This window comes from Vanellus vanellus, assembly GCF_965231255.1.
Source record: "Vanellus vanellus genome assembly, chromosome: 1".
NCBI lineage: Eukaryota > Metazoa > Chordata > Aves > Charadriiformes > Charadriidae > Vanellus > Vanellus vanellus.
Genome location: NC_138905.1, coordinates 96,082,776 through 96,106,169, shown reverse-complemented (window position 1 = coordinate 96,106,169; position 23,394 = coordinate 96,082,776). Strand labels below are relative to the sequence as shown.

General features: G+C 39.4%; 2 protein-coding genes across 3 annotated transcripts in view; both read right to left on the bottom strand.

Annotated features, from left to right (window-relative positions):
- Positions 1 to 1,194: 1,194 nt before the first annotated feature.
- On the bottom strand, positions 1,195 to 11,195 carry NIT2 (nitrilase family member 2; the record flags this gene model as incomplete). Its single annotated transcript, XM_082487168.1, has 10 exons — positions 1,195 to 1,890; positions 2,290 to 2,345; positions 3,438 to 3,536; positions 4,166 to 4,244; positions 4,690 to 4,764; positions 5,754 to 5,847; positions 6,348 to 6,436; positions 6,555 to 6,675; positions 9,361 to 9,479; positions 11,009 to 11,195. 10 exons carry the CDS (start codon positions 11,193 to 11,195, stop codon positions 1,802 to 1,804), a joined length of 1,008 nt encoding a protein of 335 aa, XP_082343294.1. The 3' UTR covers positions 1,195 to 1,801.
- A 3,728-nt stretch (positions 11,196 to 14,923) lies between these two features.
- Positions 14,924 to 23,394, bottom strand: part of TBC1D23 (TBC1 domain family member 23) — a gene marked incomplete at its 5' end in the record, with an annotated part of 33,695 nt that continues 25,224 nt past the window's right edge. For both annotated transcript variants that reach the window (XM_082486874.1, XM_082486875.1), the window contains 4 exons: positions 14,924 to 16,633; positions 17,866 to 18,060; positions 19,251 to 19,386; positions 20,242 to 20,330. In XM_082486874.1, coding sequence (XP_082343000.1) covers positions 16,552 to 16,633; positions 17,866 to 18,060; positions 19,251 to 19,386; positions 20,242 to 20,330 — 502 coding nt within the window. In that variant the 3' untranslated portion in view covers positions 14,924 to 16,551. The remainder of the gene's footprint in view (positions 16,634 to 17,865; positions 18,061 to 19,250; positions 19,387 to 20,241; positions 20,331 to 23,394) is intronic.

The window sequence follows — 23,394 nt, the reverse complement described above, 5'->3', positions numbered from 1 at the left end:
AGGGGAGTAGTTTAGAAAAATGGATGTATAATAGTTTCTGTTTCTAATTAGAAGCTGAAGCCCAGTGATGGCCATCATGGATGCCAGTTGTTTAGTATGTGGGAGGCATTAATCTAATGCAGGAGACTTAAATGATAGATTGTTGATTTTTTATATTTATTTTTCAACAAATAAATCTTCATTTCACCTTATGCTCTGTGGCTTGTTTCTTAAGAGTTCCAGTACAGTATGCACACCAAAATGCAGTGAAAAGTACAGACCAAAAAATGCCTGCTGGAATCGATAATGCCACTGAGTGGAATGGTGTGACCTGTCTTCTGAGGGGAAAGATGCCTCAAGGTTAATTTAACCATTAATTTTCCTCTACAAAACACACAGGTACCTCATTCCAGAGAAGGCAAAAGAATATTAAAAAAAAAAAGTCAAGAGAGCAGCTGTGAGAAGAGGAGGATGGCTGAACATGTAATGAATGGTAAGGTGGTTTGGGGGGAAACTCGTGCTTAACTAGAGCATGACAAAACCCCTCCCTCCTCACACTTATATTTTGAAAACTTCTTTAGCCTTACTGCTTTATCATTTTTGCTGCTGGAAGACCAAAAGTCTAGTGATAAAGGCTGGATAGTTACAGATGCTTCTTTTTTTCATCCCAAGGAGGGAAAAAAAAAAAAAGCCATTTGCAAATTCTTATCTTTTAACATTAGAAGTACCAAGGTGTCTTCCTTCTAAGAAGAAAAAAAAAAAAACCCACACAACAACAAAACACTAAGCTGGTTTTAAGTATTTTAAAGGCATCTTTCATAATCGGTTTGTTAGCCTCTTCAGCAGGAGCAATGAAGTAAGGAGTATTTCCCATACAGCTGATGGGAGTTGGCCTCTAGTAGCAATAATGCATTTAAACATGAAGCAATTCTAGTACCTGTCTTCTGGAAGACTGTGGGCAAAAAGACTTAATCAGTGCAACAGTTTTCTAACCCTTTTGAGTGACTCCCCTCAGCCTTTTGAGGCAAGGACTGCCAGGCAGCAGAATTAAAGCCCATCCAGACATTATATTAAGGAAGCAGTATATAGAACAAAGGTGTGGTGACATGAATTCCTTTAACAAAACAGTAACCTGCAGCACCTCAGCAATAAACAGGAATTGCAATAAAGAGAATTTAATGCATATATATTCCACGTAAGACACATGAACCAAAACTTGTTAGAGATTCTTCTACAGTAGTTAGTTCTGCCTGGCAGCTTCTTGCATTGTCCTTAAGTAGCACAGAGCAGAATTTGGCCGGTTTTCCTTAGTGTGTTAAATTTTAAGATCTCCAAGTTAGAAGTTGGGCATTCAAAGAACTCTGTTAAGGCACATACAACGAAGAAGGACAGAGATGGAAGAATCATGCTTCTAGATTACCTGATAATTCACAATACCAAAGCTGACTTCAGAGGATTTCAAGAGAAGGTTCCCATTTCTATGTTCTACAAAAAAAGTCCCCAAAAGGTAGCTAAAACATTATGATGCATAAAAAGCAATGTTCACTACTACTGTATTGAACTGATTTCACCTCCATCTTCATCCTAGCTGTAAAATACTGAAGTATGAGAGGAGATCTAAAAGTTGTATTTGAATCAATTTTAGAATTACACCAGTAAAAAAAGAGTTGGGTTTTTTTTTACTTGTTTTTGTTTTGTTTGTTTCTTTTTTTAATTAACTGGTACATTTAGCAGTAGATTGTGGAGCAACTAGTAAGGGAATCCTTACGAAGATGAGAACAGCAGCCATTTTGCTAACTGAACCTCCCCTAATCACCCAGCTTCACTTTTTCATCTCTATGCCATAGAGATCACAACGCTTCTGGCTTAAAATAGGAATTTGTTGACGTATTTCTGCGAGTTTCTTCAGATCTGCAGAGGAGGAAGAAAGCGCTATTAGAACAGCAGTCAAAAAGGAAAGCTCCTGACTTGCTCTGAGGTAAGGCAGGGAAAAAGGACAGCTTTCATGGTGAATGGGTCTGTAAGGCACTGCAACTGGGCAGCCGGGGCTGAAGGAAGCCTCAGCTTTGCTCTTTCCTAAGATGGGAGCTTCCTCATAAGTAAGGAAACTGGAAGACTATAATCAAGTGCTACTTGTTCTTGATTTAATGTAGCAAAGGTGGAGAAGGTGTGGGAACACTGCATCATCTGTAATTGCATGTGCAAGCCTACAGACTTAAAAAAAAAACCTGTCCTTAGTCACATGACCTGTACTGAAGAAAGTAAGCGGGGGGGGGGGGGGGGGGGGGAGAATCCAAATTTTACCCTTACCTATATCTGTGTATATAACTGTTTCCTCAGCCCCAGCTTTGGCTATGACTTCACCCCTGCAAAATTAAGCACATTTGTTCACAGCATTAACACAGAGGTCTCATCAAGGTATCAGTCCAGTTGCTGCTGTTTGTACAAAAGGGAGTTCCTACCCTTGATGTCTACAGCTGTAAAGACAGCTGTCCTAAAAATAGCATCATAATTCATAACTCTGGCATGAAATAAATGGCTTCCAGTCTTTATCCATGGCACACTTTATATGTGACATATACATACTTAACATAAGGATGATTCCAAAGATCAAGAATCATGGTAAGAGCAACTATGAGAACCAATGCATGCGAGAATGCAATATACCTCAGTGGGAAAGAAACAGCTTCACCAGAGACAGCCATATATGGCAAAGACTAACACTTTCTCTTTTCAGATCCTGCTGGCTTTTAATAGTATACTTATATTCTGCATGAGCTACTGAACATTATTTATGCTAGGTGTTCTGTCACTGCTTTCATTGTATAAAGTTAAAAGGTCAAGACATAGATAAAGCTCTTCTTACTTTGCAATCATCTGGAAGAGAACTATCAGTGGATTTACTTGAAAGAAAAATAGCAGCCAGAAGATTTGGTCACTTTTACCTTCTGTGCATCTGTGTGACTTCTGCTTAAGTCAGAGTATGTCTCTTAGCTGAAGCTGAAGACATTCTTCTTGTTCCCTCTTATGTCAAAGCAGTGGTGTTCTTTGAGGAACAACTACTTTGAGAAGTAGTTTTGTGTAAGCTGTTTACAATGGTTCGGTTTGGCCCAAAGAATTACCATAGTGAATAGTACATAAGGGACTGAACTCCAGGGAAAAGTTGAAAACAGCAGCAGCTTAACAAATGCTAAATATTAGGACTAAGTGGCTTCTTTGCTACCAAAAATAACACGTACTGTTAAACTAATTGTAGTTTCTTTCTTGTTTTTCAGTCAGACAGTTTTACAGGATGATTTTGAGAATGTAGGCTTAAGTCTCAGATGCTTTTTACCGAGAACTTATGACATTTTTAAGAGTAGATGGAAATATGGGACTGAAACGTGACTGTCAAGTAGAACATATTTTTTTAACCAAGAAAAGGTGCATTTGTTTTTTTTTTTGTTTTCTGAACTCACCATGGATTTACTACAGTGCTGTGTCCCCAGGCAACATAGGATGCTTTTTCGTCTCTAGCAGGAGATACAGTAGCTACGTAGACTTGATTATCAACAGCTCTGTGTTCACAGAAAGATGAGGGAAAGGGGGGAAAAAGTGAATAGATTATTTTTTTTTATATCACAAATTAACTAAGCAGAAGAGAGAGAATTCACTCTGAAGGGCAAGCTATATATCCTCCCAAGGACTAGCCAAAATTGTAAATGATATGAAGGTCAGAGAAAGCAGAGCCTGGAAACAGAAGTCTCTAGCACCTGCTCCAGGGTTAGTGGGTAGAATGCATTACACGTTCATTTAGTATGTAGCAAAGTTGATTGAAGCTGACCAAACAAATAAATAACACTGCATTCAGGAATCTCAGGGTCTATTTCTATCTGTAACTAGAGCAGTTCTCAAATTGTTATTGGCTCTTCTGTCTAGAAGTTTATGTGTGAAGGGTGCTTACAGGGAAAAGGGTCCTTGAAAGGGCATAACTGCTGAGGGGCTGGCAGGAGTGAAGGATAAGCATTTCCTGCTTGACAACAAAATCATTTTGGTGTCCCATGCAAGGCTTGAGGAATGGTATAGCTCCAATAGCAGAGTGGCCCTGCAGCACCACTTCTGATGCATTTGGAAGCCAAGAACAGTTCAGTTCCACATGCTAAAACTCCCTCTGGAACAGGAGGATAAGCTGCTACTTTGTTCTTACCGTCCCCTTTGTAGCAGTTCCCAATGAGCTGGTCCTGTGGTCAGGTTAAAAGCCCCTGGATATATCAGCAGCTGGCAACCTTCGTTAAAAGAAAATTAGAACCCTCCCATCATTAAGGGGAAGATGGTTTACCCTAGAGTGGCCCTTCACATTGAGATTCAAGGCAAGGTTTCTCTCAGTACTTCCCAAACTCTGCCCAAAACGGAACCAAATAGAGCCTGTCCATGCATGACATGGGTGATTACTTATGTAAGCAAAGCCCTGCGATACATTACCAAGTGTGGGGATATACCCATCTCCATCACTCCATCAGCAAACATGTCAAGAAAGGATTGTTACTTTACTCAAGGAGAGCAGACACTCATTTGAACAACAAAGTCTTGGCCACGAGATGCATATTCTGTTACTGGGCTAACATAAGAGTGCCTAATCACACACATTGCCCAGTATGTCCCACCCTGAAACAGTCCTGCGTAGTTCAGGCCTTAGGGCTAACAATGCTCAATTAGGTGACCCAGCCTCACCTTTCTGTCCGTAGACTTGAGCCATCTCAGCAAATCTGATATCATAGCAGATGCCCAGGCCCACTTTACAGTATGCTGTTCTCAAAACACAAGAGACAACAGTCATATCGCTATCACAAGTACAGAAAAGCAATCACAAGACTCCCTGTAGCCATCCTGCCAGCTGTTATTTTATATGTTTCATAGTAACAAGAGGAGCTATATTTAAATGCGTATCCTTATCTGCAACAAGCATGGGGTATTTGTGGGGGATAATTCATGCTTCACAATGACAGGAAGACTGCTAGAAGCAGTCTTATCTACCCCTTAAAAACAGCCATTTCCACAAAATCATGTTACATCAAGTCTTAGTGTAATGTATTCATCTCTGATTTAGCTGCAGGTTTTTCAGTGATTTTATTTTCAAGAAAAGAAAGCTCTCACTGCTCTTCGTGGGCTAAAGAAACTGCAGTCATGTACTTTCCTAAAGCATGCATATTTCAAGGAGAAAAAAGTGACCATAGAAGATGAGACTCTTAGGAGATCTCAGTAAACAGGACGTGTTACTTTTTGAACACTGTGGGGGTGGGGGGAGTAGGTGTCTTGCTTTTTTATCTGATGCGGTTGATTCAAGAATGTTAGAATGGGATTTACAGTTAACTGTCTCCATTATTATATCATCCTCACATCAATCAATGTGCCAGTGTAGCTGTTTGCTATATATATTCTTTTTCCAAGCCATGTTCTATAAGAACCATTTTAAAGATGTAACTGCTATTAAAAAATACAGTAACTTCTCTTTAACAAATCAATGGGACCACTATTTATTAAGGGAAGTGCCATCATGTATGCTTCAACTCTTTCTACTCTGTCTTTTTGCAATCACATTGCCTTTTTAAAAGTCTCAGAAGTGACCCGTGCGCTTGGAACAAATTTAAACTATATTTGCCATGGTTGTCAAATGCCTAATATAAATCTGATAGCCTAAAAATCCATTGCTGGGGAGGAGGAGGGGGAAGAGAACTCCAGAATGACTGTAGTGTTACTGTGCTAGAGCTTTAAGAGACAGCTTGTCTTATACTCACGAGTATCAAACATGGAGAAACTATTCCCTGGACTCAGTGTTTCAGACTCTTTGAACTGTATCTTCCCAGGAATATTTATGTCAAACAAATGAACCTGTAATTATAGTACGAACAATAACAATCAATAACAATTTATCTGCTTGGTATTTGAGCCTCTTTCTATTAGGCATGTGTTTTCTAGATACTGTTATCTAGACTACTATTTTGTCAGGATGCCAACTAAACACTGCTTAAGATTGTGAGATCTCCTAAAGATGATTTAAAGCAGCTTTCTTCTTTACAGAAATATACAGGTCTAAAGCTATTTGGGAAAAAAAAAAAAAAAAGAGTGGCCATTTTGAACACTTATAATCCCTGTGACCCAAGTGATGCACATATCAAATGTTTATATTGCTTACCAAATAGAATGTCCTCTTCTTCTCCCAGGCAGTAATAGACATTACTTAAAAATAGCTAAAAATATAACAATTACTTTGTAGTATGGCTCTATATCTTCCTCATGGAAAGAATGCCTGCAAAATAGCTAGATATCTTGATGTAATGAGTACATTTTCTAAAGAAAGGATATTTAATAACCATATTCTGCCATCTTACCTTCCTATGCTTTGCCAACATAGCACCATCAGGCCCAAAGACAGTACAGGTATTATACAACTTTCCACCATCCTCTTCTGGAATGGATCCTTTGTAAAGGCGAGAACAAAGATTTCCCCCACTGTGTTATATGGAATTTTGATCCAATGGCACTAATAGACATTGACCATTTTTCCCTCAATGAGATGGTCACTAAGAGTAAACTACCTCCAATAAGATATATGCTGCACTGCCTTGCAACTTCTGAGAGCTTTTGTGTCGATTCCCCAGGGATCTTCTCTGCATATTCCTTGAAGTATTGGGTTCCATATGGAGAATTAAAGCACTCCTAGAAAAAAAAAAGTTAAAATCCAGTAATACCACTGAAAGGAGATGCACTTGACCTTTCGAACTCCTCTCTGTCAATCAATGTTCTCATACAATCTTTAGTTACAGGAGTTCATTTTACAAGAGCTCAATAAGCAAATCGGAAAACATCAGGAGGCTGGAGAGACCTTAACAATTAGAGAAAAAGCAGTGGGTGTGTTGGTGTGAACGCATGCCAAACAGAACACGAGCTAGGAGTATCATGCAAGCTGCAAGTAACAAGGCTAGCACTTTTATCAGTCTACACTTAGCAAGATCACAAGGGATATTCTCATCAGAACAATGAACCAAGTTCCACCTAGTTCATTTGACAAGTTACAAGTTAAATAGTCAAAACTGTGGAATGTTTGTGCTTGTCCACACCCCATGATTTCGTCATTTTTGGAAGGACCTTTGAAAAAGCATGCATTTCTCAAAATTACTTATTCTTTTGCTAAAGCAATCCTTTAAACACCATTTCCTCACAACTGAACAGTGTCTTCTGTCCTAGGCTCTAGTTAAAGATTTGCTATCCCTCAGAACCAGGCACGTAATCTTTAGACAGTAAGATTAACAGCAGTTTAGATGCCTAAACTAGGTGGCCAGTGATATTTGAGATGCCCAAGATACCCAGAACTTTTACTCTGCATTATATTTGTCAGTTCCGTGAGGATGCGAGACACCCCTCCCCAACACTTTTTTGTCCCCTAAAGTAGTACAGCTGAAGGTCACAGATAGGCTATCAAATAGTACCAGCAACTGCTCTTCAGCAAGCTATTCCAAGATGCCCAAGCATCTGCCTCAATTGTCACCTTTGCTCACTGGAAGTTGTAACAAGACTCCCCCAAAGAAAAAAAAATCAAGCTGTGAATAGCACAATAAACATTTATGCCTTAACCGCTCAAGTGAACTTCTTAACAACTGTAGTAGATTCTATTGAACTGGAGTAACTGAACGAAAACTGGATGGACGTTTTTGCCCCATATACAGACACTAGGCCAGCAGGTGCCAGCTAACCCACAGCAGAATTTGTAGACGGAAGAGGCAGGAAGAGAAGTCTTGCCAGGCTGTCAAATGAGCTTCCCAGGCTTTTGAAAATTGGACTAAACTTCAAGGAAATGAAAGCAATGCCAGGTGCCTCCACCTTCATCTTGCCACTTGCAGTGTCAGTGCAGGTGGTACATGGGCTCAAGAGAACCAGCAGAACTCTGTGCAAGCTTGTGGTAGCAATGCATGGGGCTGTTCATAAGTTGACAGTGGAGCAAAACTGCAGACTGTTTGCACAGATTATCTGGCCTGTGCTCTCCAAAGCGGTAAGAATACAGTGACAGATCCTTGAATTGCTTTCTATCAAGTTCTAGATTCAAATGGATTCTTTTTTTTTTATTTTTTATCCATAAACATTACAAATTGGGTTTTTTCCACCAATTTTTCCTGGTTCAGAAATGAAAAAATTGTAACACATCAAGACTAACATGTCACAGGAAAACTGCCGTATGCCTCTGCAAAGGTGTATATTATATAGTCACTGCAAGTTACTTCTCTTCTTTATGTAGTGTGACTTTAAAAAAAAAAAAAAAAAAAAAGCAGAGGGAAAAGAATATTTCATGCCAACACCCTAATGCCAGTACAAAATTTACCTCCCAAAAGTCTGTGAAAAACCTTGCCCCTGTTTGACAAGTTTTACTCTAAAAGCACAAATTATCATTGGCAAAGTGAGTATCTCAACTAAATAGATCTGGAAAACTCAATGTTTGTACACATGATGAAACTAGCAAGTAATAGATAATCTCAATGGGGCCAGACAGAATAATCAAAGGTCACATTTGCAACGCATGAGCTGTGTTAGCACAGAGGAGCTGGGAAGGTTGCTTAATACTTCACCTGTGACAGCGGGAGGGAAAACATTCATACCAAAACTTCACCCAGAGAAGAACTTTGCACTCCTAAATCAGATGCTGCAGGGCACAGGGGTAACACATGTACCCCCAGGAAGAGAGTCAAAAAGCTCAAAGCTGCACTGGGAAGGTCACCTAGTTGGCAGCACACTCAACTGTATGAAAATTCAGCAAGGTAATCATGGCTGAAGTCCAAAAAGTAAATCAGAAGTTTTAAGTGGCTATTTATGTTCCCACACAAGCAAGTCAAGAGAGAAGTGTGTTTTAATCATAATTCAGCCACACATAAATGACCTGCTGGAAATGTCTTATGTCTACTTTGTTTCTCATACACTATCTCATCTGGAATGATTATGGCAAAGAGAGTTACTGTATACCTGTTTTCTTTCATCTTCCTATCAACATTCTTTAGCTGAAAATCACCTTTTTCTAGCATGGAAAGGTTCTGCAGTGTCACTTTCGTGAATTCAAAGCATACCAGTGATGGAATCGCCTGGGATTTAAACCAGCAAAAATTTAACCAGAATCTTATGCCACAGAAAAGACAACCTGGTTTTTGTTTTTTCCCCCCGTTCTTCTTTTCCCCTTCTTAAGTGTGCTGCTAGACAGAATCCCTATTGTTTTGGTGTGTCCCCTCCCTATTTTGGGGCCTCATACAGCATCTAAGCTATCCAGAAAGAAACAGAAATATATAATGCATTAGTAACACTACAAAGAGGTTTCTGAGGGTTTGGGGTATAGGGACTAAGCAGACCATGATCTTTACTCACAGGTAGAGCCACAACTTTTGCTCCTTTAGCTGATGCTTCTCTCACCAGTCCACAGGCTCGTTGAAGGTTATCTGATTTAACAGCAGATACATGAAGCTGAATAAGAGCGAGCCGGAAGTCTAATGGCAGAAAAGAAAAAATTAGTCAGCAGAATTCCCCCAGGAAAAACTCTTCAAAATTGGAATTCAATAAGCATTTAACAAAATAAATTTGCTTATATATTAACATATGCACAAACCCCTTCCAGCTCATTTTGTGGTTTGTCTATGACTCTGGAAACAGCTTCTTAACACAGGGAGAACCTTCAAACCTGGGCTTGCTAATGGGAACCATACATCACCATTACTCTGCTCAGGTCAAAGATCACAGAGTTCACACACCCATAACCCTTAGCCTAGGCAGTAACCAGCCCAAGTTCTAACGTAAGATACCGTGTGACAGAAAGGGAGACAACTAGTCACCTACACCTGCATCTTCCTTCCCAGTTTGCAAGCCTTTTTGTTGCCCTCATCACCTGATGACCACTGCATGTCCTAAAATGCCACTAGCAAACTAAAGGATTGGATAATTCCAAAAGCACCAAATATGGTAATAGTTCGCTTTTATCCATCAAATCACACCTAGCCTGGGAAAGGGCCATAAAAAACAATCAAGGTAACATCTTTCCTGATCATTTGTCTGCAATTTGGTTTGTAGCCAAGAGACAGTTGCAAGTGTTATCACCACTGTCTCTCATACAGACCACTATAGCTTAAAGAAAAAGCTAGAAGCAGCACAGCCTCAGTGGTCAGGGAGAAAGGAAGAACTGATTCAAGTGAAGACAAGATCAGGTCAGGTATAGCCAGGCAGAATATCCTTCTTCCTACTTTAGTTCTCACTTCAGTAGCTAAGCAGCTAATTTCTAGAGGTTAAACAAATGATTAACTGCTCACTTTGCCACTCTCCACGTGAGAGACTCTTAATATTTGGTTTGTTGAGTAAACAAAGCTTTACTAATATTTTGAACAGATGTAACCATAGTTAGCTTCCAGACCCACCTAGATAACCATACTAGGAATTTGTCTGAAACTTTCCCCCATTTGTGGAATGTGTTTTAGCTCAGAGAAATCGGACACTTGAAGATTTACATTTCAGCATAAATTCACTTTTGCAATAAAACCAAAAGAGCATCTACAACGAAAAATTCAAATAAATTTGTCCTATAATGTTTAAAATACCAGGAAACCATTAATCTTCATTTCCACATGCCTCAGGTTTTGAGTTTGTTAAAAGGCAAAATTGAAGCTCAGTCACAACAGAAAACACATACTTGTGCTCACAGTTTTGTTTAAAAACATCGAGATGTAGAAGTAACAGAAATACAGAGAAATGTGCAACAGTGCTATAGAGACCCAAGATCTGTTCTTCCAGCCTTGCTAAGCTGCCTCAAAAACTTCTTTAAAAGCAATTCTTAGGATAAGCCTATAACAATGCAAACGACAGCCAGGTACAAGCGTATCAGAGTAGAATAATGGTTGGTGTTTGTATCACTATGAAGCTGGTTTCTTTGAAAATCATCAGAAGCTAAGCAACTCTGGTTGGCTCAGCGCAAATTTGACAAACTGACCACAGCAGCAGTACCGACAGACGCACGGCAAGCAGTTTCTACCAGTCTGTGGCAAAGCCAGAGTGCCCAGGGCAGCTCCCTCCAGTACCTGCGTTACTTCACACCCCTTCGAAGGCTCAGAGACAGCACCCAGGGCCGAGGCCTTTCCAGTCCCGACGAGGACTGGGGACACTGGCCGAGGCAGCTGCCAGCCCACGGCCCCGTCCCCACCGTGAGGTAAGAGGCCCATTGGGGAAAAGAAGGGGCCGGCAGCGGCTCAGGAGGAGGCGGTGACTCCGCGCAGAGCCCCAGGGCGAGCGGGGAAGCCGGCACCAGGCGGCGGCGCCACTGGCCGGCTGAGGCCCCGAGGCGGGAGACCGGAGCTCCCCGGGAGTGGCGGGTTCAACCCCGTATCCGCCCTTCTCCCCGGGGCCCGGCCGGGAGGGAGGCAGAGAGGGAAGCAGGGAGTGCGAGGAGGAGGAGGATGAGGGGTACGAGAGAAGGTAACCGTTGACTCCGCACACGCGCCGCCACTCACTGGCCATGGCTCCGCGCACCGCCCGCATCCCCGCGCGGCCCCGGCTCCGCCCTTATAGGGCTGGGCGGCCCGCCCGGGCGCGTGCGTGTGGGCCCCGGCGCGGAGGCTGCTGGGAAATGCAGTCGTTGACAAGCCGACGCGTCCTCCACGCCCTCCCTTCCCCCGCCGGGCGGGCGGCGACCAGGCCGAAACCCGCCGGCGAACCCGCGGCAGAAGCGGCGGCTGCAGCGCCTCACCGGCGGGGCTTGTTTAAAAAAGCGACTCATATACCGCTCTTAAAAAGCCCCGCCGGTTCCCTCAACCTGAGCTCGGAGCGCTTTCCCGCAGGGCCGGGCGGACGCGGCGTGAGGGAGCGGCGCGGGCCGGGCTGGAGGGAGCGGGAAGGAGGAGCAGGGGAGGAACGACCCCAAAAAGGCCAAACCGCTGCTTAAGCCTTTCCCCCGGCCGAACCCCTGCGGGTGGTAGGGAGCTGGCAGTGCTCCTCCAGCGCCTGGAAAAAAAAAAAAAAACCAAACCACAAACACCACAAACAAAACCAAAACAGAAACAAACCCGTAACTGTGCCACCTAAATCTCTTGGTGCTCCACAGTGTGGACATGCCGACGTGCTCTATCTCCCCAACAGCCTTGTATTTGTCAGGGGCTTGTCCCAAGAGGTCTGCAACTCGTTCCCCTGGGACATCCCCATCTTCCTTTCCAAGAACAGCACCTCCTAAGGCACAAACTCCTACGCTAACTTGTCACGCTGTTATTACCAGCTTTAAACACAGAGCGCTCCCCTTTACTCAACACACAGAACATCACTGCCTCATGTATATGTTTTACAATCTCGGGCTTTTTAAAAGAATGTTTATAGAATTGTAAATTCACGTCCAGAGGAGGGCCACAAAAGTGATCAGAGGGCTGGAGCATCTCTCCTATGAAGACAGCTGAGAGAATTGGGCTTGTTCAGCCTGGACAAGAGAAGGCTCCAGGGAGACCTTAAAGTGGCCTTCCAGTACCTAAAGGGGGCCTACAGGGAAGATGGGGATAAGCTTTTTAGCAGGGTCTGTCATGACAGGACAAGGTATAATGGCTTTAAACTGAAAGAGGGAAGATTTAGGCTAGATATAAGGAAGACATTTTTAACAACAAGGGTGGTGAAACATTGGAATAGGTTGGCCAGAGAGGTGGTCGATCCCCTCTCCCTGGAAACATTCAAGGTGAGGTTGGACAGGGCTCTGAGCAACCTGATCTAGTTGAGCATGTCCCTGCTCATTGCAGGGGGGTTGGACTAAATGACCTTTAAAGGTCCCTCCCAACCCAAACTATTCTATGTGTGTAGAGGCAGTATTTCTCATGCAAGAGTATCTCCACAAGTTGAAAGCACGTGACAGCAGAAGGGGCAAAGATAAAACAAAATGGGTAACCCAGGGTGATCAATCTCCTATGCATGTTCTCTTTCAGGAAACGTGCAGAGAGATAAAGGATAGGAAGTACATAATCGCCATGAAATGCACACAACCACTACTGCTTGCAGTAGCTACAAACCTTCCTTCAACAGAAAAACTGTTCAATCTGCCCCTTTGAACAGTAAAGGGAAAACCTCATCCCAAACTGACCAAGCCTAAGTGACATCAGAATTACCAACAGTGGACAACTGCTGATGAGGAGGGGATGCGGCAGCTCTTTGGCAAGCTTCCCTCCCTTTTACATGTGCCCATGGTAGTAGAAACAGCATATATTATATATTAACTTTTTTTTTTTATTTTATGAACAGCACACCTTGGGGGGCTCCAGGCGCAAAGAACGTCTGTCTCCTGAGTTCACACAAGGTTTGGGGCAGAACACAAAATAAAAAAGAAAATAAGCAGTAAAGCAGTATCACCCCTTCAAGACAAAAAGCACAGGCTAAAAATCCACCATCTCCCACAGTTCAGAGAAATACAGTGTATTTCTCAAGTTTCAAAACAAAAATATCTGAAAGCACTAAATACACACAAAAGAACAAGTTACACACTATCACCCACCTCTCCCTCCCCAAAAGGGGAAACTTTTCAGCCCTTCAGTAGGCTATGCCTATATTGAAAAAGATCATTTGACAGTATCAACAGTTTTGAAACTTTAGCTGAAACAGTTGGAAGGAAAAGCTACAAACACTGCTGAGACCCACGTGTAAGGCCTAACAGGAACTAAACTGAGAGAACAGCAAGTAATATTTACTTATATCAGACAAAGTCAATATAAGTAAAATCACATCTCCACAGTCAGAGTACTTTTGGTGGGCAGTACACGTAAAGTTCTGTACAAATTAGAATCTAAAAGAATGTGTGAAACAACTGAAGAGCCATCAGTGAGCACAGAAGCACTGACCCTGGCTATGAAACACAAAGGTAAGACTTTCCATTTGGCAGGAAAGCTTACTCTGAGAAGAGTGTTTCTTTCCTGCTACAGACCTCATTTCTATCACCAAAATATCTATCATCCCAGCAACATAGCAGCTGTCATCTTATATTCAACAATATAGACAGCAGTGCATGCAAAATACAACAAGAGCCTGCAAACCTCTGGCAAATAATAATAATAAAAAAATTCCTTGAAGATGAAAGGGACGGGAAGTAGTATACTGACTATTTTGAATTTTCTTTTCAAAAACTGTCATTCCAATGCTATAATTGGAATTTCTGCTTAGCAATACAAAGTTTGTAACCAACACACTAACTACAGATATGTACACCACGAGGAAAAAGTAGCCTTTAACTTGTGGGTAGAGATGCAAAAAACACCATTGAAATTATTTATAGTTTGGACTCAGCTTTGTAAGACAAGGAGTCCGATTACTTGCACATTGCCTTAAAATTACAAATAATTATTGTCTTAATGGCTTGGATTATACATTACCACACAGAAGAGATTTAAGAACTGACTTACTGTATCTTTACCTACTGTAGATCTAAAAGCTATTTGTTGTCCTCATAGAGAAGCATACAGATTACTCACTTTCCACATTTAAAATCCAAATAATACACCTATGTAACAACTGAGTGTACTTTTCACAATTCCCCCTGCCCCAATGACTAGGAGAAATGAGTTGTATCATTTTGTCAACATTTGCATAATATAAAGATATGGTGCTCAGAAGTCTGGATTTATGCAGAGACCCTTTCTATAATTTAACCATTTGATAGCTCATTTTGACCTTTCTATGAATGCTTACTATGGCTCACCCAAAAGTATTTCATGAAATTAGTCTAAGTCTAAATTCCAAAATACTTACACATTAAGACATCACAGACAGCAGCTCCCCATGATCCATAATCAGCTTCTTCCACTCCAAAGAACAAATTCACTTCCATTTACAAAATACCTTTAGGAAAAACTGTTAATTGATTCAGAGAATTCACACAGCATGCAACTAAATGCTTTCTGACAGAACAAGGTATGTTCAAATTGTACTCGTTTATTTACAACTGTAGTTTATAAACAGTAACACAAACATCTTTACATGAAAAAAATCTCATTGCTGAAATAGGCACAGAGTCAGAGACTCTTTAGGATATTTTCAGAAGGGAATAGGAAGAGGAAAATGTAATACAACAGCTGCTGGGCAAAACTAAATACATGAGCATTGGCCCAGGTGCAATTTCATGCAAATATCTTCAACAGTTCAAGTTCTATTGGTGTTTACTCAGATACTAAGAAGAAAAAAAAAAAAAAGAATTAGTTCCAAAAATAAGGTGCCCTAGCTCGATTCCTAGTAAAATAACTTAGAAGAACTGTTTTTTATAAAGGTCAGTTTTATTTATTTTACCTCCTGATGATGTACCAATTCACAGGTTTTGATTCAAATATTCAAAAGACTTCATGCAGCAAAGCTAATCCCCATTATCTGTATTTCACATTTTTTGGTTATTTCCACATCAATCAATGAAGATGCTATGCCTCGCCATAAGGATATTCCTGTACTGAGCCTTTTAACAAGACAACCGTTCTTGGAACAAGTGGAAAGCTGCTGATAAGCAACCACATAGCTGCCATCTCTCAAACATTAACTAATTCAGAAGATGTTAGTTAAAAGAATATAAACAAATCTTGAAATCAATGAAGGCAACAGGTAATGAATACATTTATCATAGGTATATAGCACTTGAATCTCTTAACTTTATTTGCGTGCGTTAATTTTCTTGCAGAGCAGACCTTCGATCAGTACATCACTTCTATGCTGAAGTGAAGGTTTTTAAAGGTCTAATTATTATCTTAGACATTTTGTTTCTGAGGAGCAAGGTAACTTGTTTTCAACTGTCATATTCTGTCATGAAGCATTAGCTTCAATTTCAATGCACATGCTTATCTTGATAAGAGAAACAGCTTCAACCTATGAAATGTAAAGTTTTACATAATTAAAAATCACAACCCTATAGTAAAAGCTTATTGTGCACAGTTCATTTTAGTATTTAAAAATACCCTTACCACCGATTCCAATTATTTAACCTAGTAGTGGACGAGACTTTTCAGAAAGTTAATTTTACAAATTGCTTGCATTTTTTCCATTTATCTGCAGCCCAAGCTGGAGTTGACCATTTTTAATGAGAAGGAACCAGTATTTCTAAGATTTTTTTAATCTACTCTCTGCTTAAACCTAAGTCTTTAATCAGTCCTTGATACTACTCAGTATGCAAAAATCAGATTCATTGACTGTAGGCAATGGAGATATTTTACTTTCAAGGGACAGTAATCTAAAAATGATTCTGTTTTCAACTGCTTCTCCATATCTGGCAGTGCTTCATTACTTTAACGCGCTTAATGCAAACTCAGATCACTCACATTAAGGCTGCATTAAAAATGAAACAAACTGACCTTTATAATAAACATTTCAAAACAAAAAAAAATACAATAAAAAAATTAAAAAACCTGTTCAGAAATTGATAATAATTTACCCTATCTTAAGCCTGCTACTCAGGCACTCCCATCAGCAAACAGAAAAATTCTCTTAAGTTAGTATCCAGTTGGGAAACAGTCAGCTTGTGTCCACATACAGTATCTTCGTTGCTTCTTCTTTATAAACGGTTCTCTATAAAGTCTTTAGTTATTAACTCTCCAAGGCATCCAATACTTTCATGATCTGTTGTTTTATGGCTTTGGTAGCATCACCTGCGTTTGGAATCAAATACCTTAAAAAAAAGATTAGAAAAAGCCATCATTAATTCACTATACAATTTTTGAGTATTGATTCCATAATTCTTGTTTTGATTTTTCCTGTCACAAACAAGAAGGAAGGAGGAGGGGAATATATTAAAATTAAAAACTACTGAGGAAATAAATGCTATTTCCTGTTTATACTATGAAACTCTTTCAACTTGTGAACTTAGAACTGTTGAGGAGTACTTCACAGGACATCCTGAAAAGGAAAAGTTCCTCATTAATTGACAATGGTATAGATCATGCAGTTCAAGATCTGTACAGATAGCACTGTCTGACTGAAGCATGCCAGTCCTTGTTTGTGTTTTTTTGTTTGGTTGGTTGGTTGGTTGGTTTTTTTATTCCTATAGACAGCTGTAGATCATTTATTTATGATTCTCTCTCTTCTGGATTTGCTCCAGTCAAGAAGGTGGTGATGAGGTAATTCAACAAGCAGCAAAAGTTCTCTGAAACATTTGAATTTATCTTTGACCTACTACCAAACTAATTTCATTCTAAGCAGCCAACAGGCATAGAACAACTTCCTAGTTAGCTAGGAAACTCATCTCCCCCATTTTTTGTGGAAACGAAGCACCCACTGCACACAGTTCTCCCCAGGGAAGAGGATGAGAAAATGTCCAACTGATATCAGCAACTTTGTTAAAACAGTGCCAAGAAACAACAGGCTAGACCAGTGGAAAAAAGCCCAGTATGCCCATCCTTCTTACTTTCCCCCAGTCTTAAGCATGCAAATGCTGAGCATGGCAACACCTAACTTTGAGGAACAAAGTTTCAGCGATTCAGAGTTCTGAGCTTAGGCTCCTGGACTCCTTGTATAATCCATAGGAGGAGTCAGATGTCTCAGAAAAGATACCACAGAAGAAAGATAACTCTCTTAAATCCCACTCTTCACAAATCCATACTTTAGGCTGCGCATAGCTGTCCACTTCATTTTCATTTAAGATACCTTACAGAAAGAAAACATTTGCACACATCCCATCCCCAACCACTGTCGTTGCAGACCATGGAGTTCCTCTCTGCTGGGTCTTGTAAACTCCTCATTCTGCTGGCAGATTTTTTTCTAGTTTGCATGTGAATTATCTATACCTAAATAAAAAATATTACTTTTGAACTCAATTCTGGGAATTACAGCGTGCCCCAATTTTCAGTTGACAGCATTCTGTACATCATAACTACTTACATCTCTGCTGCTGAGATGGCTTACCTTTCAACTGCCAAAATTTCTATGCCTGAAGTATTGCTATTTCCATATTTAAAGGTGATCAGTTCCGGGTGTTTCTTCTTGGATGTGATTTTGACTACAGAGTTGAGTGCCTGTCGAGACTGTATGTAAGCCAGTCCCTTTCGTGATGGAATCTCTCTCAAACAGTACATATGAGTTGCTGTTACTAGGAGATGACTTGAAGGAAAACAAAAATACAAATTGAATTTGCTAATGAACCAAATACCAGCTATTTAGAAAGCTAAATTCTACAAATAAGATACATTGAGAGAGCTAGATAAAACAGTTCCCAAATCGAAGAAACAGTTTTAATACTTTTAAAATCTCTAATTTAGAAAGGTCTACAAAATAGTTCAGATTTTCCCTCAGTACTGTATCACAGCCATTTTTGAAAACAAGCCCGGCATCCTCATCAGCATACAAAACCAGACTGTGCAGTTAACATCATCACCTCAATACAACAGCCACGAGTGCTATCAACAAAGATCACAACCACCAGTAATGTGTCAGGCCACACACAGAGTAGGCAAAATGCCTCCAGCCTCTCTTTCATCCTTCAATCATACCCCAGCGCCAGCCCTCCACCTAGAGAGCAGCAGCTCTACATACGGAGCATCAGACTTCAGTTAAACAGACGTGCTGGCACTCCATGACTGTCGATCAATGTACAAGCACTAACGGGAGATGCTGACCTGCCAGTTCAGTTCAAGACCTACTTTTGCTTTCTTCATGGAAGGAATGTATGTTCAACTAGTGGTGGGAACACACTAGTTAAGTTCCAACTCACTTTGAGAAATCATACTATGACAGATTACTAATCATACATCATATAAAATAAATCTAATGGGAAAACAAAATTAATAATAAAAGACAAGAACAGACCATGATGCAAGAGAAAGCCCATCAAAATTTTCTGTTATCCAGATTCAACAGGATTTGTACTCTTTGAGGAAGCCAAAATATAGCTAGCATCACGCAGGGTGCTCTTCAAGGATTAACAAGGTCACTGAATCTCAGGGCAAGACGGGTGCATACTACAAGGGACAGAGACAAGTGGGCAAGAAAAAACAGAGCCACAGGCACTTGGGTCTACCTGGTCTTGAAAAATGAGCCTATGGATACTGACAATATTTTTCTTACTATCTTGTTTTGCAAAGCAAAACTTCATACAAGGTTTTGTACATAATTACCATTCTGTAACACTGCAAATATAGGAATGCAAATATAGTGGTAACATTTCCTTCGAGGTTGTTTTGCACCTTCATTGCCTAGTTTAATATCAAGAATAACTTAAATGCCCAATATTTATTTTTTTAAATGTGTATCCAGACAGACATTTTCATTAAGCTTCGGACCAATTCCAGTACCTGGGAAACATATGTCCGTTTTCTTTTACTTCATTACAGGGGAAGTTATACTTCACATCAGGTTTATTTATCCATGTTTGGATGTTGACGACCTCTTTTCGATCATCATCTGACATTGAGGAGCTATCAATTTCATCTATTTTGAAGGAAGTAAAAAAAAAAAAATTCACACAATATCAGACAACTTTTCAACTCACTTAAATCCAGATTAGCTACACTGATTCAAACCAAGGTCCACGAGCCATAAACAATTGTTCAGAGGGAAGGAAGGAAAAGGCACACATATCTGATATTTCTCTTTTAATTCTCTCTCAGCAGACAACTATTTTCAGCTCAGGGGATTTATTAGGCTGGTCTGATTTGTCTATTCAGTAAAGTGTAATAGATTTCTTTTACATGGACTTGTCCAGACTTTCCCTGAAGCCCTTTTTGCAACTACACTGCCAATATATTTTGGTAAGGAGTACCAAAACCACATTAATTGCATTCCAGGAAAGCCTCCTCTTGTGGCTTCTAGTTTCTTGTACAAGAAGAAACAAACAATGGTTGATCCCTTTCCATGCCAGGCATTATTTTTGCAGGCCCCTTTTCCTCCCTTAAATTGCCTATTTCACCTAACTAAAGTTCTAATATTCAGTTATGTCTGTTGTGAAAGCCATTTCACATCTTTCCTCATCCTTCTTATCTTAAGTAGAGAAATACAAATGAACACGAACAATTCACTAAACCCATCTATTTCCATTTCTTCCTGTTGGCAGTTTGGTGCCTACTGCAAAATCTTTTTTATTTAATCTACTACTATGCACTTGAAGAGGGCGTTTCTTTCTTGGTTGGTCCTAGGCACCACCATAACAAACACGATCAATGATAATAGTTAGAAAAACTTCACATTGTAAGATAAAGATGTGAGATATATTCTTATGATTTAGCCAAGCCTCATAATTTTGTCTAAATAAATTAATCTAGGTAGGAGGAAAATCTTCTACTGTACCAGTATCATATTCTTCTTCATCTCCGATGCTGAATACTGGTTTCACACCACGGTACGGTTTTCCTACTCTGTCACTGCTGCTGACATGTCTGTTGGCAATGAAAAGGGCAGGAAAAGACATGGGATGGGAGAAGAAAAGTAATTTTCAAACTGATGGTATGACTCCTACAATAACATATTAGCAAAATGTGAACACAACTGTGCAACTGAGAAGGACGTGAATTTCATGAAGCTGCTTGCAAGGAAGCTGTGACTGACCCATAAAGTTATTTGGTTAGTGAAAGCATGTATTTCAGTTACTTGGCAAGGGTGTCTGTTATAACAAATAAAGTGAAAAGAAATACTTCTTTGTTTTAAAAAGAATTTCTGGTCACCTTCTCAAATGACAAAATACACTAGAGACCTGAAAACTGACAACATGCTATGAAGTTTCTAGCATGAAACTGAAATATTTCTGGACAGTCAGGGCAGCTTTACAAGGATGCCAAATTGGGATGGAGGAAAAAATGAAGACTATTAACTAACATGTCTGGAAGCTCATTTTTCTAGTTAATTCCTCAAAAGATAACAAATACCTTAAACACTTCAAAGTGGGGTTATAAACCATCCGCTATAGTGTGAACTCTGACTTTCTGTCCATTACGTTCTCCAGCATGAGCCAAATCCTGAAATCTTTGGTCAAGCAATTCCTACTGCTAAAATCCCCACGACTGGGATTTCTGCATAGATGTTGACCTCAAGAACCACATATGAATCTATTTCTACAGATCCTATCAAATGACACAAAAAAACACAACCGAGCCTTAATGTTTGACAGTAACACTTGCAAATCCTGAAATATTTTAAAGCTCCAGCTTTAAATCACAGGCTGCTGTGATTATATGGTCACAGCTGTCACGTTAAAAGTTCTGGCCCTCAACTGCTGAGAATACCTCAAAAATATGAGAAAACCCAAAGGTTCAGAAAGCCACAAAATAGGTAACTGCTGAAAAAAAAAATAAACACTTCCCAATTTTAGCCTTTAGAACTAGCAACATGCAGTAGTTCAAAAAAACCAAAACAAAACCAGAACACACCTGTTCCTTTGCCTCATTTCAATTTCTATAACCTCTCTCCCCATAATGTGTGTTCATATTTCCTATAAACTATAAGCCTTGGTTCCTGTTTTAAGTATATTCACAAACTCCAGTTTACTTGCTACTGTAGAACCAAGTTGGAGAAGCAAACTCTTTAGTAACATATAAATGAATGCTAGTACTTTTGTATACCTGGAAGCATATTTGAAAGTTAAAAAAGAAACCTACATTTTCTATGCCTAAAATTTACTAATGTAGACAAAACAAAGGAATGTTTAATAGGGAAAAAAAAAAGAAATGCATTCTACAATGAAACAAAAAATAAACATACAAAAACATGCTCATTAGTGTTTAAGACAATAAGCATCAATGACACTGACAATTCAAGAGGGCAGTGCTTCTATACGGAGGCTTTTGTAAATATGCTTTAGTTAATACGTAACCAATTGAGTAAGAAGAAGCACATTTAAATAGTGTTAAATTGAATTACATAGGATTTAAGAGAAGATCTCATGGGTGTTTATAGATTAAAGTTAGTCAAGACAAGAGAAAGTAAAAAGCTACTCTATAAAAACCTGGTAACATCTTAAACTAGAAATGGATTTCCTTTAACCTGTTTACATGGAAGGCCATCATTACATTGTTACAAATTGAATGTAATTCCCTTTAGTGGCAAACCTGCAAAATTAAATATATTGGTAATAAACACAAAGTGGATCTAATTAAATGGATGGGAAAAGAATGCCATTCCAGGTTTTTAAGAGCCGTACATTTAAGATAATAGTGTAGTAATCCATAGTGTGAGCAAATTTATTATTGCATCTTCCCAATGAAAGAAGATAAGTAATATGAGTGAAAGGAGAAAGTAAATAACAGAAGTGTAATCTCAATATATCAAAACTGCTTGGTTACAAATATGGATTCAAGTGTCTTTCAGTTATCGAACACAGTCACCAAGTGTTTTAAGTTTGAATTTTAACACTTTCTTACCATATTCTAAAAACTGATCAACAAAATGGGGGGAGATGTCCCTATGATCTTTAGGGTTTCTAAATTAACAAAATATATTATGTGCTAATGGGATATTCCCACTTTTTTTTTTTTTTTTAAAAACGAATACTCACTAACATTACTATTGGTTTTGCTCACACAACACCGTTCTGTTACTGCTTATGGGCAAATCCTATCTCAAATTATGTGCAAACTACTCAAAAGAAGAATTGGTCCTAAATCCTTGAAAACGCAAACATCATTTTAGATCTTCATTAATTCTTCCAGCACCAATCTTCATGCTTTTCAGTCTACGATGGTCAAAAGCTATAACATAGAGTTCCTGAAGTATAACCAAATTTCCAAAGTGATTACACATCAGCTGTCCTTCCTTTATCACAAGTAGTTTTATATAATCTCAATTCACAATGTTAATTTCTGAAATAATTATAAGGCAATAAATCTGAGACAAATGTGAAGTCCCAAATGTGTGAAACACAGCAGTTACATGAAAAAGATGAGGGAGAGATGCAAGGCATATTTACTTATTAACTCAGCATTTTTCTTTTCCCAGTAATGAGTACCTCTGTTCTATCAGCATGTTCTATCACCATGTGATAAGAACCATAAAAATACCAGATTTCCAGACAGAATTTCTGCACGGGTTCCCTGTTATATCTGAGTTCTGATGATGCTTTATAACAAGTATTTTTCATAGCTGTAGTCTCTCTTGTTAACAACTTAAGCCATAAATTGTTCAGTAATTGCTCCTGGTGTCTTTCACAAGTACAAGTCACTAAAAAAACTTATACAGGAAATGACAAGTATAAAAAAATTTCCATAAAAAGCAAGAGTAAGGAAGAGAACAGAAATAACAAAGCAGAAACTAAGAGAACAAAGCACTGCCAATACATTCTTTTTCTTCTTCTAGTCCTCTGACCAGTACTTGCAAAAACCAATAGCTTTATATATTCAAGAAACCTAAATTAATATAAAAATATGCAAGCAATTTTGTCAGTGTAACCAATGCTTACAAATATTGTGATGCCATGCTAAATACGACAAAGATGGTTTTAGTCAGACTGCT